At 49.5% G+C, this 20052-nt stretch overlaps 1 protein-coding gene across 1 annotated transcript; it reads left to right on the top strand.

The window, feature by feature from the left end:
* Positions 1 to 6855: 6855 nt before the first annotated feature.
* LOC116970360 (transmembrane protein 164-like) lies at positions 6856 to 19679 on the top strand (the record flags this gene model as incomplete). Its single annotated transcript, XM_033017024.1, has 4 exons — positions 6856 to 6977; positions 14055 to 14133; positions 17307 to 17407; positions 19095 to 19679. Coding segments are annotated over 4 exons (494 nt in total), but the record flags the coding sequence as incomplete, so codon positions are not given.
* Between the last annotated feature and the right edge of the window lie 373 nt (positions 19680 to 20052).

Raw genomic sequence — 20052 nt, 5'->3', positions numbered from 1 at the left:
GTGAGTGGTATGTCCTCCCCCCCCCCCCCCCCCCCCCCCCCTAAGTTCCTGTCATGTTGATGTGAAGGGATTCAAAGTAACATTAGCAAATTTGCAGATGACACAAAGCTGGGTGGCAGTGTGAACTGTGAGGAGGATGCTACGAGAATGCAGGGTGACTTGGACAGGTTGGGGGAGTGGGCAGATGCATGGCAGATGCAGTTTAATGTGGATAAATGTGAGGTTATCCACTTTGGTAGCAAAAACAGGAAGGCAGATTACCATCTAAATGGCGTCAAGTTGGGAAAAGGGGAAGTACAACGGGATCTGGGGGTCCTTGTACATCAGTCTATGAAAATAAGCATGCAGGTACAGCAGGCAGTGAAGAAAGCGAATGGCATGTTGGCCTTTATAACAAAAGGAATCGAATATAGGAGCAAAGAGGTCCTTCTGCAGTTGTACAGAGCCCTAGTGAGACCATACCTGGAATATTGTGTACAGTTTCGGTCCCCTAATTTGAGGAAGGACATTCTTTCTATTGAGGGAGTGCAGCGTAGGTTTACAAGGTTAATTCCCGGGATGGCGGGACTGTCATATGCTGAGAGAATGGAGCAGCTGGGCTTGTACACTCTGGAGTTTAGAAGGATGAGAGGGCATCTCATTGAAACATATAAGATTGTTAAGGGCTTGGACACACTAGAGGCAGGAAACATGTTCCCGATGTTGGGGGAGTCCAGAACCAGGGGCCACAGTTTAAGAATACTGAGTTGGATGATCAGCCATGATCGTATTGAATGGCGGTGCAGGCTCGAAGGGCCGAATGGCCTACTCCTGCACCTAATTTCTATGTTTCTATGTAATAAGGAGTAAGCCATTTAAAACAGAGACGAGGAAACACTTTTTCACACAGAGAATTGTGAGTCTGTGGAATTCTCTGCCTCAGAGGGTCGGTTCTCTGGATACTTTCAAGAGAGAGCTAGATAGGGCTCTTAAAAATAGCGGAGTCAGGGGATATGGGGAGAAGGCAGGAACGGGGTACTGATTGTGGATGAGCAGCCATGAACACATTGAATGGCGGTGCTGGCTCGAAGGGCTGAATGGCCTACTCCTGCACCTATTGTCTATTGTCATTATGCAAGAACAGGGGAGCTGGGGGCCTCCAATGTTACAAAGTACCGTGCCATTGTGAGCAGTTTCTGGCCCCATCCCTGAGGAGGGATGTGCCGGGGCTGGAGAGGGTCCTGACGAGGTTTACAAGTTTGAAGAAGGGTCTCGAGCTGAAACTCTTTGTACGCTTCTAAGTCTCAACTCACATTGAATGGCGGTGCTGGCTCGAAGGGCCGAATGGGCCTACTCCTGCACCTATTGTCTATTGTCTATCTCGGAGAAAACCCATGCAGGTCACGGGGAGAACGTACAAACTCCGTACGGACAGCGCCCGTAGTCGGGATCGAACCCGGGTCTCCGGCGCTGCATCCGTTGTAAGGCAGCAACTCTACCGCTGCGCCACCGTGACTGCCCTGTACGACCTCCCCCTGAAGCTGAATCCCTCTAATCCAGGCAGCATTCTGGTAAACCTCCTCTGCACCCTCTCCAAACCCCCCACATGCTTCCTGTAATGGGGGCGACCAGAACTGCACGCGACACTCCGAATGAAGCAGAACCAAATGCATATAGTGCTGCATTTTGAAGAAATATTTCCAGGACCCCATGAGTCTGAGCTACAGGGACAGGTTGAGTAGGCTTGGACTCTATTTATTGGAGCGCAGAAGGATGAGGGGTGATCTTATAGAGGTGTACAAAATCATGAGAGGAATAGATCGGGTAGACGCACAGAGTCTCTTGCCCAGAGTAGGGGAATCGAGGACCAGAGGACAGAGGTTTAAGGTGAAGGGGAAAAGATTTCATTAGAACCTTTTTACACAGAGGGTGGTGGGTGTATGGAACGAGCTGTTAGAGGAGGTAGTTGAGGCTGGGACTATCCCAACGTTTAAGAAACAATTGGACAGGTACATGGATAGGACAGGTTTGGAAGGATATGGGCCAAATATGTAGGCAGGTGGGACTAGTGTAGATGGGGCATGTTGACCGGTGAGGGCAAGTTGGGCCGAAGGGCCTGTTTCCACACTGTATCTCTCTATGACTCTAATAATTAAGGAATTATAAGGAAGACTTTGTGATATTTATGTTTCCACTCTGATTAGCCATGGCTTGTTCAAACTATCAACAAGACTAGACTGGCTGAGTTAAATTTATGACTAACCTATAGCTGAACTCCTTCAACCTGCCTTAAATATGTTTACGATAAAAACACACGGTGGCACAGCGGTAGAGTTGCTGCCTCACAGCGCCGGAGACCCGGGTTCCATCCCGACTACGGGTGCTGTCTGTGCGGAGTTTGCACGCTCTCCCCGTGACCTGCGTGGGTTTTCTCCGGGTGCTCTGGTTTCCTCTCACAACCCAAAGACGTGCAGGTTTGTAGGTTAATTGGCTTGGGTAAAAATTGTAAATTGTCCCTGGTGTGTGTAGGGTAGGGCTGGTGTGCGGGGATCGCTGGTCGGCACGGACTCAGTGGGCCGAAGGGCCTGTGTATGCGCTGTATCTCTAAGCTAATCTGAACTACGGTTTTGAAGTTTTAGTTTGGTTTAGATCAGAGACACAGCAAGGAAACGGGCCTCTAGGCCCACTGAGTCCACGCTGACCCGACTGAAGAAGGGTCCCGACCCGAAACATCAGCGATCCATGTTCTTCAGAGATGCTGCCTGACCCTCTGAGTTACTCAAGCATTTTATATCTATCTTTGGTATACACCAGCATCTGCAGCTTAGTTTAGTTTAGTATAGTTTACAGATACAACACGGAAACAGGCCCTTCGGCCTACCGAAGTCCGTGCCGACCAGCGATCCAGTACTCTTACACTACACTACACTACACACTAGGGACAATTTACAAGCCTGCACGTCTTTGGAGTGTGGGAGGAAACCGGAGCGCCCGAACCCGAAACCGGAAACCCACGCAGGTCACGGAGAGAACATGCAAACTCCGTACAGACAGCACCCGCGGTCAGGATGGAACCTGTGCCTCTGGCTCTGTGAGGCAGCAACTATGCCGCCACCCCTTGTTCCTTGTAGCAGTTCCTTGGTTCCACAAAAGTTGTTTTTCTCCTCTCTCTTTCTCCCAACTCGAGTCCTTTGTTTACCCAGAAATCCGTTGCTTGGCTCCCTCGCTGGAGAGCTTGAAGCCAGTCGCACCTGTGGAACAAACTTTGCATTCAACCATTGTGCCTGCTCTCACTAGGGTATGTGGCCTGCTGTTCTGGCAGGCCCGCTCACTGGCACCGCTCCAATCTGTCTCATCATGCAATCTGCACGATCCAATTTCCTCTCCGCCCGGCTGGAGACTTTAATTTGGCCAGTCTTTTGTAGATGAATTTCAATGCCTTTCCGGACACTAAATTAACCACTTCATTGGTCACACGAATTCCAATATTGTTTTATGTGCGCTGTAGAAGCACAAATAGACAATTGGTGCAGGAGTAGGCCATTCGGCCCTTCGAGCCTGCACGAATGTGATCATGGCTGATCATCCCCAATCAGTTCCCCGTTCCTGCCTTCTCCCCATATCCCCTGACTCCGCTATCTTTAAGAGCCCTATCTAGCTCTCTCTTGAAAGTATCCAGAGAACCAGCCTCTGAGGCAGAGAATTCCACAGACTCATAACTCTCTTTGTGAAAACGTGTTTCCTCGTCTCCGTTCAAAATGGCTTCCCCCTTATTCTTAAACAGTGGCAGACAAAATTGCTGGGGAAACTCAGCGGGTGCAGCAGCATCTATGGAGCGAAGGAAATAGGCAACGTTTCGGGCCGAAACCCTTCTTCAGACCCTCTTAAACAGTGGCCCCTGGTTCTGGACTCCCCCAACATCGGGAACACGTTTCCTGCCTCTAGCGTGTCCAAACCCTTAATAATCTTATATGTTTCAATAAGAATCCCTCTCATCCTTCTAAAGTCCAGAGTATACAAACCCAGCCGCTCCATTCTCTCAGCATATGACAGTCCTGCCATCTCGGGAATTAACCTGGTAAACCTACGCTGCACTCCCTCAATAGCAAGAACGTCCTTCATCAAATTAGGGGACCAAAACTGCACACAATACTCCAGGCGTGGTCTCACTAGGGCCCTGTACAACTGCAGAAGGACCTCTTTGCTCCTATACTCAACTCCTCTTGTATGAAGGCCAACATGCCATTGGCTTTCTTCACTGCCTGCTGTACCTGATTGCTTACCTACCTGATCTCCTGGTTGCCAAACACTTTAACTCTGAATATTAAATATTGATTTCTCTCACTTCAGGTAGCCCCGGCATTCCCTCTCTCTATCCCTCCCCCACCCAAGTCACACCAGCTTCTCGTTCTCACCCAACAAACACCTAACGATGCATATCTTTCATACATTGTTCTTTATCTCTGTGAAAAGTTACCCCTCGGATTCCTATTAAATCTTTTCCCCTTCACCTTGAACCTGTGTCCTCTGGTCCTCGATTCCCCTACTCTGGGCAAGGACACTGTGCGTCTACCCGATCTATTCCTCTCATGATTTTATACACCTCTATAAGATCTCCCCTCATCCTCCTGCGCCCCATGGAATAGAGACCCAGCCTACTCAACCTCTCCCTGTAGCTCACACCCTCTAATCCTGGCAACATCCTCATAAATCTTTTCTGAACCATTTCAAGCTTGACAATATCTTTCCTATAACATGGTGCCCAGAACTAAACACAATATTCTAAATGTAATCTCACCAACGTCCTATACAACTGCAACATGGCCTCCCAACTTCTTTACTCAATACTCTTGACAGATGAAGGCCAAAGTGCCAAAAGCCTTTTTGACCACTGTTACGACTCCCGAATGCAGGCACTTCAGAGCCGAGTAACATAATTCAAAAACCAGGTTCAAGTTCAAAAATAGTTTTAATTATTCAATGGAACACAAAACCCAAACCTGATTCAAACAACCCAGTCAGGGATATGGATGGACTGACAAACAATTTAACAGTGCTCCAGCCAGCCACGTAATGGACCGTCGAACCGGAGACTCTAAAACCTGCCTAAAGAGATCTAACCCGTAAACAAAATACACGAAAACACTAAGGTCAGCCCTTATCCGTCCCAATTCAGTATTTGTTAACAAGTAATGGTGAAAGTACACAAAGTTCTATGCCATGTGGCCAGGCCTTCCGCAGCTCACACCAGCAGTCTGCTCACAAGTCAGGGTCGACGAAGAAGAGAGAGAATCCTGGGAGACTCTGGTATTTAAGTTTCAGATGAGTCACCCGTCACCTGACGCAGCTTGGCCAATCGGGTACAGGAGCCTTTTAACCCCTTGATCCCAGACTCACAGCCACGAGGCCTGCACTCGGGAGAGAAACAGAGAAAGGTAAGTACATAGCATTCACCAGGGGGGGGAGCGCCTAACAACCACCTTATCTACCTGCGACTTGACCTTCAATGATGTGTAGCCTTGAATAGTTATGGCCCTGTCCCACGGTACGAGTTCATTCCAAGAGTTCTCCCGAGTTTGCCCTGATTCAAACTCGGAGATTTACGGTAATGGCCGCTCGTCGGTACTCGGGGCTCTCGTGGACATTTTTCAACATGTTGAAAAATCTTCACATGTCTTCCCGAGCTTACCTGCCATTAGCGAGTCTTCCCAAGAACCTGCCGTTAGCGCTAGGAGACGTCCCCGAGCTCTGACGTACCCGCTACGTTCATTCTCCGTGCTTACCACGAGTTTGATTTTTTCTTAAACTCGGGAGAGCTCTTGGAATGAACTCGTACCGTGGGACAGGGGCCATTAGCTCCCAGCTCCGATCCTCCTACAGCCGCGACTCCGTGCAATACCTGTCAATTTCCAACTGTGCGACTAGCTCATCCACTTTGTTACCTATTGGACAGACAGACAGCACCCGAAGTCAGGATCGAACCCGTCTCTCTGGCACTCAGAAGCAGCCGACCTGCCCACTGCACCGTCCTTGATATGATTGCTGCGGGTCACCCCACTGTGGTCACGAGAAATGGTTGGCACGGTGGGGCAACGGTAGAGTTGCCGCCTTACATCGCCAGAGACCCTGGGTTCGATCCCGTACGGAGTTTGCACGTTCTCCCCGGGTCCTGCGTGGGTTTTCTCCAGGTGCTCAGGGTTTCCTCCCACACTCCGAATACATACAGGTTTGCAGGTTAATTGGCTTTGATATAAATGTAAATTGTCCCTCGTGTGTGCGTGTGTGTGTAGGAAAGTGTTAGTGTGCTGGGGATTGCTGGTCGGCGCGGACCTGGTGGGCCACAGGGCCTGTTTGCGCGTTGTATCTTAAAACACCTATACGTCTTGCGGAGTGTGGGAGGAAACCGGAGCACCCGGAGAAAACCCACACAGTTACAGGGTGAAGGTCCAGACTCTAAAGACGGAACTTTTAGTCAGTTTTAAACCCGGTTCTCTGGCGCTGTGAGGCAGCAACGCCACCGTTGGTCACCGTGCCGCTACTGTCATTGTTATTCATGCCAATTCACGAGGATTGTTGCCACAACTCGAGGGCCTGGGCTACAAGGAGAGGTTGGGCAGGCTAAGACCTTATTCCTTGGGAGCACAGGAGGGTGAGCGGTGATCTCGTAGAGGTGTACAAGATCATGAGGTGAATAGATGGGGTAAATACACAGCCCAGAGTAGGGGAATCGAGAACGAGGGGACAGGTTCGTAGGTTAATTGGCTTTGGTATAAATGTGTGTGGGATAGTGTTAGTGTGCGGGGATCGCTGGTCGGTGCAGACTCGGGCCTATTCCCACGCTGTATCTCTAAACTAAACTGAACCAAAACTGGGAAGCGTGCAACCTGACGTTTGTTCACGCGTGTCATTCTTGGCGTGTTTCCTCCCGCAGGTTACATGTGCACATGTTGAACGGACCTCTTCTGGCCCTTGTGTTCCCCGTACTCAACACCAGGCTGGTAAGTTGTTCCATCAAAGGAGACTGTTCAGAATGTCCTTGTCACTATTTTGTGCAGCGTAGGTTTACAAGGTTAATTCCCGGGATGGCGGGACTGTCATATGCTGAGAGAATGGAGCGGCTGGGCTTGTACACTCTGGAGTTTAGAAGGATGAGAGGGCATCTTATTGAAACATATAAGATTATTAAGGGTTTGGACACGCTAGAGGCAGGAAACATGTTCCCGATGTTGGGGGGAGTCCAGAACCAGGGGCCACACAGTTTAAGAATAAGGAGTAAGCCATTTAGAACGGAGACGAGGAAACACTTTTTCTCACAGAGAGTTGTGAGTCTGTGGAATTCTCTGCCTCAGAGGGCGGTGGAGGCCGGTTCTCTGGATACTTTCAAGAGAGAGCTGGATAGGGCTCTTAAAGATAGCGGAGTCAGGGGATATGGGGAGAAGGCAGGAACGGGGTACTGATTGGGGATGATCATCCATGGTCACATTGAATGGCGGTGCTGGCTCGAAGGGCCGAATGGCCTACTCCTGCACCTGTTATCTATTGTTTATCTTCAATATCTGCTGTTCTGCTACCTTAGTTTAGAGATGCAGCGTGGAAACGAGTTCCTTCGGCCCACAGAGTCCAAGCGTGTTTGGAACACCTCCGCTCAGTCCAGTTGCAACCTACCTGATCTCCCGGTGGCCCAGCACTTTCAACTCCCCCTCCCATTCCCACACTGACCTTTCCTGTCCTGGGCCTCCTCCATTGTCAGAGTGAGGCCTAGCGGCAGATTGGAGGAACAGCACCTCATATTTCGCTTGGGCAGTTTACACCCCAGCTGTATGAACATTGACTTCTCTAACTTCAAGATAGCCCTTGCTTTACCCTCTCTCTCCATCCCCCACCCCTTCCCCAGTTCTCCCACAAGTCTTACTGTCCTCCGACTACATTCTATCCCTGCCCCGCCCCCTCCCCTGACATCGGTCTGAAGAGGGTCTCGACCCGAAACGTCGCCCATTCCTTCTCTCCAGAGATCAGATTCAGATTCAAACTTGATTGTCATTGTCAGTGTACAGTACAGGGACAACACAATGCAGTTAGCATCTCCCTAGAAGAGCGACATAGAATATGAGCAATAAATAAATATATTTACGTGCATACAGTCGTAGTAGTGCAATTATTTTCTGGTGGAAGGAGTGTTCGGGGGTGGTGATTGGCAATCACCGAGGTACATTGTTGAGCAATGTAACAGCCGCCGGGAAGAAGCTGTTCCTGGACCTGCTGGTTCGGCAACGGAGAGACCTGTAGCGCCTCCCAGATGGTAGGAGGGTAAACAGTCCATGGTTGGGGTGAGAGCAGTCCTTGGCGATGCTGAGCACCCTCCGCAGACATCGTTTGCTTTGGACAGACTCAATGGAGAGGAGCGAGGAACCGGTGATGCGTTGGGCAGTTTTCACCACCCTCTGCAATGCCTTCCGGTCGGAGACAGAGCAGTTGCCATACCATACTGTGATGCAGTTGGTAAGGATGCTCTCGATGGTGCAGCGGTAGAAGTTCACCAGAATCTGAGGAGACAGATGGACCTTCTTCAGTCTCCTCAGGAAGAAGAGACGCTGGTGAGCCTTCTTGACCAAAGTTGAGGTATTGTGGGTCCAAGAGAGGTCATCGGAGATGTTGACCCCCAGGAACCTGAAGCTGGAAACACGTTCCACCTCCGTCCCGTTAATGTGGATGGGGGTGTGCGTGCCGCCCCTGGACTTCCTGAAGTCTACAATGAGCTCCTTGGTCTTCTTGGAGTTAAGGGCCAGGTTGTTGTCAGCGCACCATGCAGCTAGGAGCTGGACCTCCTCCCTGTAGGCCGACTCATCGTTGTTGCTGATGAGGCCAATCACCGTTGTATCATCTGCATACTTGATGATGGTGTTAGTACCATGTACAGGTGTGCAGTCGTAGGTGAAGAGGGAGTAGAGGAGGGGGCTCAGCACACAGCCCTGTGGAACGCCGGTGTTCAGGGTGAGGGTTGAAGAGGTGTGATTGTCTGACCTAACAGACTGGGGTCTGTTGGTTAGAAAGTCCAACCTGCAGCAAAGCTTTAGGGTGACAATGGACATGCAGCCTCACCCGCTGAGTCACTCCTGCATTTTGTGTCTACCTGTGTCTACATGTTTGTGTTCCAGATAGAACAATGACATTCTAACTTGCAGCAGCACAACACAATATGGAAACATAGTGCTCTGTAAACAATCTAACAAACAAGAGAGAAAAAAAGTTAAAGGTGTGTAGACCAGCGATCCCCGCACACTCACACTATCCTAATTCATTCCTAATCCATTGAATTAGGATAGGGTTAAGGGCCTGTCCCACTTTCACAACCTAATTCACGACCTTGTTTACTCGTGGACATTTTTCGTCAGGCTAGAAAAAACGCCCCGACCTACTTGATGCCACGGCTAGCATCACGGCCTGCTACGACCTACCTACGACCTCCCACGACCTCGTGATGACCATGCTGCGAGTATGAGTCAAGGGCAAACTCGGCAGAGGTCGTGAGTTAGGTCATGAAACTGAGACAGGCCCTTTAGTGAGCGGGGGTCGCAGGTCGGCGTGAACTCGGTGTACACACATCGAACCTTTTGTTCTCACTCGTATATTATTATTCAAAACGTTTTCACCCAGAGAGTTGTGAATCTGTGGAATTCTCTGCCACAGAAGGCAGTGGAGGCCGATTCACTGGATGTTTTCAAGAGAGAGTTAGATTTAGCTCTTGGGGCAAACGGAATCAAGGGATATGGGGAGAAAGCAGGAACGGGGGTACTGATTGGGGATGATCAGCCATGATCATATTGAATGGCGGTGCTGGATCGAAGGGCCGAATGGCCTACTACTGCACCTATTTTATATGTTTTGTGGCCCTGTGTTTTTGCCAATTCACTGGATGTTTTCAAGAGAGAGCTAGATAGGGCTCTTAAAGATAACGGCGTCAGGGGATATGGGGAGAAGGCAGGAACGGGGTACTGATTGGGGATGATCAGCCATGATCACATTGGATGGCGGTGCTGGCTCGAAGGGCCGAATGGCCTACTCCTGCACCTGTTGTCTGTTGTCACCCTAAAGCTTTGCCCTTACAACAAGCAATACAAATTGTCACAGACGAGAATGAGGGGAGTTTTCCTTTAAATACAACATTGAACAGCTCAGCACAGGAGCAGGTCACAATGTCCCCGCCAATGTCACTAACAATGTCAAGTTAAATTAATCTCCTCTGCCTGCACGTCATACATATCCATGTGCCTCACTGATACCTGGGATGTCAGGACTTTCATATGAAGAAAGACTGGATAGACTTGGCTTGTACTCGCTAGAATTTAGGAGATTGAGAGGGGATCTTATAGAAACTACAAAATTCTTATGGGGTTGGACAGGCTAGATGCAGGAAGATTGCTCCCGATGTTGGGGAAGTCCAGGACAAGGGGTCACAGTTTAAGGATAAGGGGGAAATCCTTTAGGACCGAGATGAGAAGAAACTTTTTCACACAGAGAGCGGTGAATCTCTGGAACTCTCTGCCACAGAGGGTAGTTGAGGCCACAGTTCATTGGCTATATTTAAGAGGGAGTTAGATGTGGCCCTTGTGGCTAAAGGGATCAGGGGGTATGGAGAGAAGGCAGGTACAGGATACTGAGTTGGATGATCAGCCATGATCATATTGAATGGCGGTGCAGGCTCGAAGGGCCGAATGGCCTACTCCTGCACCTATTTTCTATGTAGACAAAAATGCTGGAGAAACTCAGTGGGTGAGGCAGCATCTATGGTACGAAGGAATAGGTGACGTTTCGGGTCGAGACCCTTCTTCAGACACCACATTTAAGAAAGAACTGCAGATGCTGGAAAAATCTAAGGAAGATAAAAATGCTGGAGAAACTCAGCGGGTGTGAGGCAGCATCTATGGAGCGAAGGAATAGGTGACGTTTCGGGTCTAGACCCTTCTTCAGACACCACTATCGTCTCTGCCTCCACCACCACCCCTGGCAGTGCGTTCCAGGCACCCACCACCCTCCGTGTATTTTTTTTTTAAACTTGCCCCGCACATCTCATTTGAACTTTACCCCTTTCATCCTTTCACAGAGTTGTGAGTGTGTGGAATTCTCTGCCTCAGTTTCTTTCAAGAGAGAGCTAGATAGGGCCCTTAAAGATAGCGGAGTCAGGGGATATGGGGAGAAGGCAGGAACGGGGTACTGATTGGGGATGATCAGCCATGATCACATTGAATGGCGGTGCTGGCTCGAAGGGCCGAATGGCCTACTCCTGCACCTATTGCCTGTTATAGTAATAATACCGTTTATTGTCATTTGAACCTCAAATGAAGTTCAAACAAAATTTGGTTTCTGCAGACATACAACAAGAAAAGAACCAAGACACACACCAACACAATTCACACAAACATTCATCACAGTGAGTCTCCTCCTCACTGTGATGGAAGGCAAAGTCTTGTCTCTCCCCTTTCAATGTGATCATGGTTGATCATCCCCAATCAGTACCCCGTTCCTATTGTCTATTGTCTATTGTCACCCTAAAGCTTTGTGCTTGTAGCACGCAATAAAATTCTCACAGTCCCACGCCACCCAGACCACACACTGGTGTCACCACAGCTATCGGGAAGAAGGTACAGGGAGCTGGGAGGTTCTACTGCATTTGTCCAGGGCCTTGGTGAGACCACACCTGGAGTATTGCGCGCAGTTTTGGTCTCCTAATCTGAGGAAAGACATTCTTGCCATAGAGGGAGTACAGAGAAGGTTCACCAGACTGATTCCTGGGATGGCAGGACTTTCATATGAAGAAAGACTGGATAGACTCGGCTTGTACTCGCTAGAATTTAGAAGATTGAGGGGGGATCTTATAGAAACTTACAAAATTCTTAAGGGGTTGGACAGGCTAGATGCAGGAAGATTATTCCCGATGTTGGGGAAGTCCAGAACAAGGGGTCACAGTTTAAGGATAAGGGGGAAATCTTTTAGGACCGAGATGAGAAAAAAAAACGTCAGCACTTCAAATCCCCCTCCCATTCCATATCCGACCTTTCCGTCCTGGGCCTCCTCCATGGCCAGAGTGAGTCCCACCGTAAATTGGAGGAGCAGCACCTCATATTTCGCTTGGGCAGTTTACACCCCAGCGGTATGAACATTGACTTCTACAATTTCAGGTAGTCCTTGCTTTCTCCCTCCTTCCCCTCCCCTTCCCAGCTCTCCCACAGCCCACTGTCTCCGCCTCTTCCTTTCTTCTTCCCTCCCCCCCCCCACCCCCACATCAGTCTGAAGAAAGGTCTCAACCTGAAACGTCGCCTATTCCTTCACTCCATAGATGCTGCCTCACCCGCTGAGTTTCTCCAGCATTTTTGTCGACCTTCGATTTTTCCAGCATCTGCAGTTCTTTCTTAAAAGTTTAGTTGAGTTTATTGTCACGTGTACCGAGCTACAGTGAAAAGCTTTTTGTTGCGTGCTAACCAGTCAGCAGAAAGACAATACATGATTACAATCGAGCCGTCCACAGTGTAGGAGGCAACACGGTGGCACAGCGGTAGAGTTGCTGCCTCACAGCGCCAGAGACCCGGGTTCGATCCCGACCACGGGCGCTGTCTGTACGGAGTTTGCACGTTCTCCCCGTGACCTGCGTGGGTTTTCTCCGAGATCTTCGATTTCTTCCCACACTCCAAAGACTTGCAGGTTTGTAGGTTAATTGGCTGGGTATAAATGTAAAAAATGTCCCTGGTGTGTTCTTCTTATCGAGAAGATTAGATGTTGTACAGCCAGAGCTAAACACACTTCTCGGCTTCTGCATACAATGGTGTCTGTCTTGGTATCTGGCCATTCAATGTGATCATGGCTGATCATCCCCAATCAGTATCCCGTTCCTGCCTTCTCCCCATATCCCCTGACTCCGCTATCTTTAAGAGCCCTATCTAGCTCTCTCTTGAAAGCATCCAGAGAACCGGCCTCCACCGCCCTCTGAGGCAGAAAATTCACAACTCTCTGTGAGAAAAAAGTGTTTCCTCATCCCCGTTCTAAATGGCTTACCCCTTATTCTTAAACTGTGTGGCCCCTGGTTCTGGACTCCCCCAACATCGGGAACATGTTTCCTGCCTGTAGCGTGTCCAAACCCTTAACAATCTTTATAGATCTGCTTCTGTGGGTAGTGCGAAAATAGTCGCCTGGGTAGGCCGCCATCTTGGATGTGAAGGAGGGTCATTTTGATACAATCATTTATGAACTTACTTTGCTTTTAAAAGTCAAGAGTCAAGAGAGTTTTATTGTCATGTGATAGTTTTATTGTCCCAGATAGAACAATGACATTCTCACTCGCTGCAGCACAACACAATATGGAAACATAATGCGCTGTAAACAATATCATACAATACGAGAAAAAAACGTTCTGAAAAAAATACACATACACACACATATATGTAATATATACACACACATACACATACACACACACACACATGCACACACAGACACAAACAGACAGACACACACACATACACAGACACACACGCACACACAGACACAAACAGACAGACACACACATATAGACACACATGCGCACACGCACGCAGACACACACGCACACGGACACACACGTGCACACGCGCACACACACGCACACACACACAGAAACAGACACATACAAACACACACACACACACACACACATACACAGACAGACAGACAGACATACACAGACACACATGCACACACAGACACAAACAGACAGACACACACATATACAGACACACACACGCACACGCACGCAGACACACGCACACGGACACACACGCGCACACACACACAAGCACACACACACGCACACACACACAGACACGCACACACACACACACAGAAACAGACACATACAAAGACACACACACAGAAACACACACACACACACAGAAACACACATGCACAGAAACAGACACACAGAAACACACACGCACGCGCGCACACGCACACACACCACACATATATATATTTACACATACGTACACACAAAAAGCACAAACAATAATAATGTTGTGTCCTTAATCTCTGTGTCTTGTTGCTTGCAGCTGCCCTTTGAAACGGAGGTATATTATATCCAGCATGTCCTCATGTATGTTGTTCCGTTTTACCTGCTCAACAGAGGCGGTAAGGATTAGTATGATACACCCCAGCGGTATGAACATTGGCGTCTCTATCTTCGTAACCCTCGCTTTCCCTCTCTCCTTCCCAGTTCTCCCACCAGTCTGACTGTCCCCTGATTACATTTTATCTCTGTCTGCTTTGTTGCACCTTGACTTCATTTCTTTTGATCTCTTACACTTCCTTATCTCCGTGTCTCCCTCTCCCCTGACTCTCGGCCTGAAGAAGGGTCTCGACCCGAAACGTCACCATTCCTTCTCTCCAGAGATGCTGCCTGTCCTGCTGAGTTACTCCAGCTTTTTGTGTCTATCTTCGGTGTAAACCAGCGTCTGCAGTTCCTTCACCCACATAAGGATTAGTTTTGAGTTTCAGTTTATTGTCACGTGTACCGAGGTACAGTGAAAAGCTTTTTGTTGCGCGCTAACCAGTCAGCGGAAAGACAATACATGATTACAATCGAGCCGTCCACAGTGTACAGATACAGGATAAAGGGAATAACGTTTAGTGCAAGATAAAGCAAGCAAAGTCCGATCAAGTATAGTCTGAGGGACATCAATGAGGTAGATAGTAGTTCAGGACCGCTCTCTGGTTGTGGTAGGATGGTTCAGTTGCCTGATAACAGCCGGGAAGAAACTGTTCTCTGAATCTGAAGGTGTGCGTTCGTTTTCACACTTCTGTACCTCTTGCCCGATGGGAGAGGGGAGAAGAGGGAGTGACCGGGGGGGTGAGACTGGTCCTTGATGATGCTGCTGGCCTTGCCGAGGCAGCGTGAGGTGTAGATGGAGTCGATGGAAGGGAGGCTGGTTTGTGTGACGATCTGGGCTGCGTCCACAATTCTCTGCGATTTCTCGCGGGTCTTGGACGGAGCCGTTCCCAAACCGTGCTGTGATGCATCCTGATAAAACGCTGACCACAGCGCATCTGTAGAAGTTGGTGAGAGTTGTAGGGGCCATGCCGAGTGATGAGAAACCTATTCTAGATCTTGTCTGTTGATAGATTTGAATTTCCATGATGCCTTAGCGAATTCTTTGAAATTTGTCACCAGTTTAGTTTTTACAGCAAGGAAACAGGCCCTTCGGCCCATCGAGTCCACACTAGTTCCCACGCTCACCATCGATCACCCATTCATACTAGTTCTATGTTATCGCCCTTTCTTATCCACTCCCCCCTACACACTTGGGGGCAGTTTTACAGAGGGCCAACTAACTGATTAAATCCACACGTCTTTTGGATGTAGGAAGAAACCAGAGGAAGGAGATGAGGAGGAATTTCTTTAATCAGAGGGTGGTGAATATGTGGAATTCTTTGCCACAGACGGCTGTGGAGGCCAAGTCAGTGGATATTTTTAAGGCAGAGATAGACAGATTCTGGATCAGTACGGGTGTCAGGGGTTATGGGGAGAAGGCAGGAGAATGGTGTTAGGAGGGAGAGATAGATCAGCCATGATTGAATGGTGGAGTAGACTTGATGGGCCAAACGGCCTAATTCTGTTCCTATCAAGTTTGCTGATGATACAAAAGTGAGTGGTTTTGCAGATAGTGAAGATGGTTGTGAACGATTGCAGCAGGATCTGGATCGATTGGCCAGGTGGGCGGAGGAATGGTTGATGGAATTTAATACAGAGAAGTGTGAGGTGTTGCATTTGGGATGTCGAACAAGGGCAGGACCTACACAGTGAATGGTAGGCCTCTGGGTAGTGTTGTAGAACAGTGGGATCTAGGAGTACAGGTGCATGGTTCCTTGAAGGTCGAGTCGCAGGTAGATAAGGTGGTGAAAAAGGCTTTTAGCACTTTGGCCTTCATCAGTCAGAGTATTGAGTATAGAAGTTGGGAGGCCATGTTGCAGTTGTATAAGACGTTGGTGAGACCACATTTAGAATATTGTGTTCAGTTCTGGGCACCATGTTATAGGAAAGATGTTGTCAAGCTTGAAAGGGTTCAGAAAAGATTTACGAGGATGTTGCCAGGACTAGAGGGTGTGAGCTACAGGGAGAGGTTGAGAAGGCTGGGTCTCTATTCTATGAAGCGCAGGAGGATGAGGGGTGATCTTATAGAGGTGCACAAAATCATGAGAGGAATAGATCGGGTAGATGCACAGAGTCTCTTGCCCAGAGCAGGTGAATCGAGGACCAGAGGACATGGGTTCAAGGTGAAGGGGAAAAGATTTAATAAGAATCTGAGGAGGTGCCAGAGGAGGTGGCTGAGGCTGGGATGATCCCATCGTTTAAGAAACAGACACACACATATACACACACACATATATACACACACACACACATATACACACGTACAAGATCAGAGTTTTAATGATATGATATATATGATATGATATGATATGGTATATGATATGATATATATATATTTATACACACACATATACACACACGTATACACACATATACACATGTACAAGATCAGAGTTTTAATAAGTATATGATATGATATATAGAAATATAGAAACATAGAAACATAGAAAATAGGTGCAGGAGTAGGCCATTCGGCCCTTCGAGCCTGTACCGCCATTCAATATGATCATGGCTGATCATCCAACTCAGTATCCTGTACCTGTCCTCTCTCCATAACCCCTGATCCCTTTAGCCACATCTAACTCATCTAAATATAGCCAACGAACTGGCCTCAACTACCTTCTGTGGCAGTGAATTCCAGAGATTCGCCACTCTCTGTGTGAAAAATGTTTTTCTCATCTCGGTCCTAAAAGATTTCCCCCTTATCCTTAAACTGCGACCCCTTGTTCTGGACTTCCCCAACATCGGGAACAATCTTCCTGCATCCAGCCTGTCCAACCCCTTAAGAATTTTGTAAGTTTCTATAAGATCCCCCCTCAATCTTCTAAATTCTAGCGAGTACAAGCCGAGTCTATCCAGTCTTTCTTCATATGAAAGTCCTGTCATCCCAGGAATCAGTCTGGTGAACCTTCTCTGTACTCCCTCTATGGCAAGAATGTCTTTCCTCAGATTAGGATATTTATATTTATACACACACATACAGATATATATTTGACACATATATTTTACATAGTGCTATGCTTACATAGCTGTTGTGCCGCTGCTAGTAAGAATTTCATTGTTCCGTTTCGGAGGCACATGACAATAAATCACTCTTGCCTCTCGGATGTGCACGTGGTCTACGATGAATAATCCTCTTGCCTGCATCCTCCAGGTGTATACAAGCCGGAGCCTTTGGGAGACTTCAAGTGGGCAGTGTTGGCTACAGGACTGCTGTTTCTCTACCACTACACCATCCTTCAGGCCCTGGCCCTGGTGAGTAGGCCGCACATATATACATAGAACCTATTTTTGCGGCTAGGTTTGTATTCAATGGATAAGGATGGATCTAACGGGAAATTACTGCCTTTTAAGTCAACAGGGTCTGAAGAAGGGTCTCGACCCAAAGCGTCACCCATTCCTTCTCTCCAGAGACGCTGCCTGTCCCGCTGATGTACTCCAGCATTTTGTGTCTTTCTTCGGTTTAAACCTGCATCTCCAGTTCCTTCCCACCCTGTAGTTCTATGTTAAAGACCATAGACAATAGGTGCAGGTGTAGGCCATTCGGCCCTTTGAGCCAGCACCGCCATTCAATGTGATCATGGTTGATCATCCACAATCAGTATCCCATTCCTGCCTTCTCGACATATCCCCTGACTCCACTATCTTTAAGAGCCCTATATAGCTCTGTCTTGAAAGCATCCAGAGAACCGGCCTCCACCGCCCTCTGAGGCAGTGAATTCCACAGACTCACAACTCTCTGTGAGAAAAAGTGTTTCCTCGTCTCCGTTCTAAATGGCTTACTCCTTATTCTTAAACTGTGCGTGGCCCCTGGTTCTGGACTCCCCCAACATCGGGAACATGTTTCCTGCCTCTAGCGTGTCCAAGCCCTTAACAATTCCCGCCATCCTGGGAATTAACCTGGTGAACCTATGCTGCACTCCCTCAATAGCAAGAATGCCCTATGATCGTGGTCAAGAATAAGGACCGCCCTTGTCCCGTATTTGACCGCTACTACTCGGGTCGAGGGGACTGTCGGGTCGGAGCGCTGCGTCCAGCCCCGCCTCACCCGTCCCGACGTAGTGCAGCCCGTGGAGTGCAGCAGCAGCAGCAGCAGAAGCAGCATCAGCCCCTCGCCCGTGGCCCCATCGGTCGGTTGGCAGCCCGGCCAGCTGTCCGACCTTCGGACCTTCGCTGACCGCCGACACCACCACCACCCCTCCTTCTCACGGCCGATCATCGGTTCACGAGTTGGACGGGGCGCCGGACTTTGCGCGCGGCCCCCGGGCCAAAACTCCTCAGCTGGCCCGCCGGCTGGGCTTTGTGTACAGTCCAGCACCCGGGGCCAACTCATCATTCACCCAGCCACGGCCCAGTCAATCAACGAATTTCTGTCGGGAATTTGTCCCGTATTTTGACCTTTTGTCCCTTATTTGGGAGTGAGGAAGTTGGCGACCCTATTTGTGTTGGAGGGCGCGGCGCGGGCGCGGTGACCTGTTCCTGTGGCATGGACGAGATGTTTAAGAAGGAACTGCAGATGCTGTAGAAATCTAAGGTCGACAAAAATGCTGGAGAAACTCAGCGGGTGAGGCAGCATCTATGGAGCGAAGGAATGGGTGACGTTTCGGGTCGAGACCCTTCTTCAGACTGATGTGGGGGGGAGGGGGGGGGCGGGAAGAAGAAAGGAAGAGGCGGAGACAGTGGGCTGTGGGAGAGCTGGGAAGGGGAGGGGAAGGAGGGAGGAAGCAGGGACTACCTGAAATTAGAGAAGTCAATGTTCATACCGCTGGGGTGTAAACTGCCCAAGCGAAATATGAGGTGCTGCTCCTCCAATTTACGGTGGAGGAGGCCCAGGACAGAAAGGTCGGATTGGGAATGGGAGAGGGGGGGGAGGGGGGGGATTGTGTGTTCCTGTGGTGAGGTTGGTCCTGTGGGGTGATTGTGTGTTTGGACATGCCCGCAGGTGACGATGGTGAACCTGAACAGCATGCTGTGCCCGGCTGTGTCCGACCCCTTCCACGGACCCTTCTACCGGATGTGGGCGTCCCTGCACCAGACGGCCCTGCTGATGGTCCACGGGAAGCTGCTGACTCTCCTCTCCCTCGCCCTGCCCACCCTGGCCCGGGGCCTCAGACACGGGCGCAAGCTGGAGTGAGCGAGTGGGAGTGTGCTGGCAAACGCCAGCCAGTGGACAGAGGGCGAGAGGGGGAGAGAGAGAGAGAGAGAGAGAGACGCCCTCGCGGGTGGAAGGGGACGCAGCCAGAGCTGTGGACGGCACTTCTCTTCCGTCCCCGTCCCCCCCGCTCGCCCACGGTGACCACACGGCCCCTTCGCTACGGAGCCACAATGTGTGTGGGGCACCAGCAACGCAGCACTCTCTCACACGCAGGAGAGAGAACAGAGGTACAGGCACACCCCCCACACACACACACACACACACACACACACGCACACACACACGCACACACTGTCTCACGCACACTGTCTCTCACACACACACACACTGCTTCACACACTCACTGTCACACACACACACACACACACACACACACACACATTCTCTCTTTCTCTCTCCCTCAGTCTCACACACACCCAGTCTCACGCACGCATGCACAGTCACAATCCCTCACTCTCTCTCTCTCATACACGCACACACACACAATCACAATCCCCCACACAGTCTCTCTCACACGGCCATAGTCTCACACACTCACCTAGAGATAGCCTCTCTCACACGCACATGCAGTCTCAGTAAACACGTGTACACTCACCCCCTCCCTCTCCCTCCTTCCTCCCTCTCTGCCTCTAGGTCTCCCCCCTCCCTCATTCTCTTCTCTCACTTTGTCTCTCTCTGTCACACACATAGTCTCTCACACACACATTTGCACACACAATCAGCGCCTCTCTTACACACTCAATCT

This window comes from Amblyraja radiata, unplaced genomic scaffold, assembly GCF_010909765.2.
Source record: "Amblyraja radiata isolate CabotCenter1 unplaced genomic scaffold, sAmbRad1.1.pri scaffold_789_ctg1, whole genome shotgun sequence".
Taxonomy (NCBI): domain Eukaryota; kingdom Metazoa; phylum Chordata; class Chondrichthyes; order Rajiformes; family Rajidae; genus Amblyraja; species Amblyraja radiata.
Note: the sequence above shows the minus strand (reverse complement) of the source record. Positions and strands in the feature narration are given on the sequence as shown.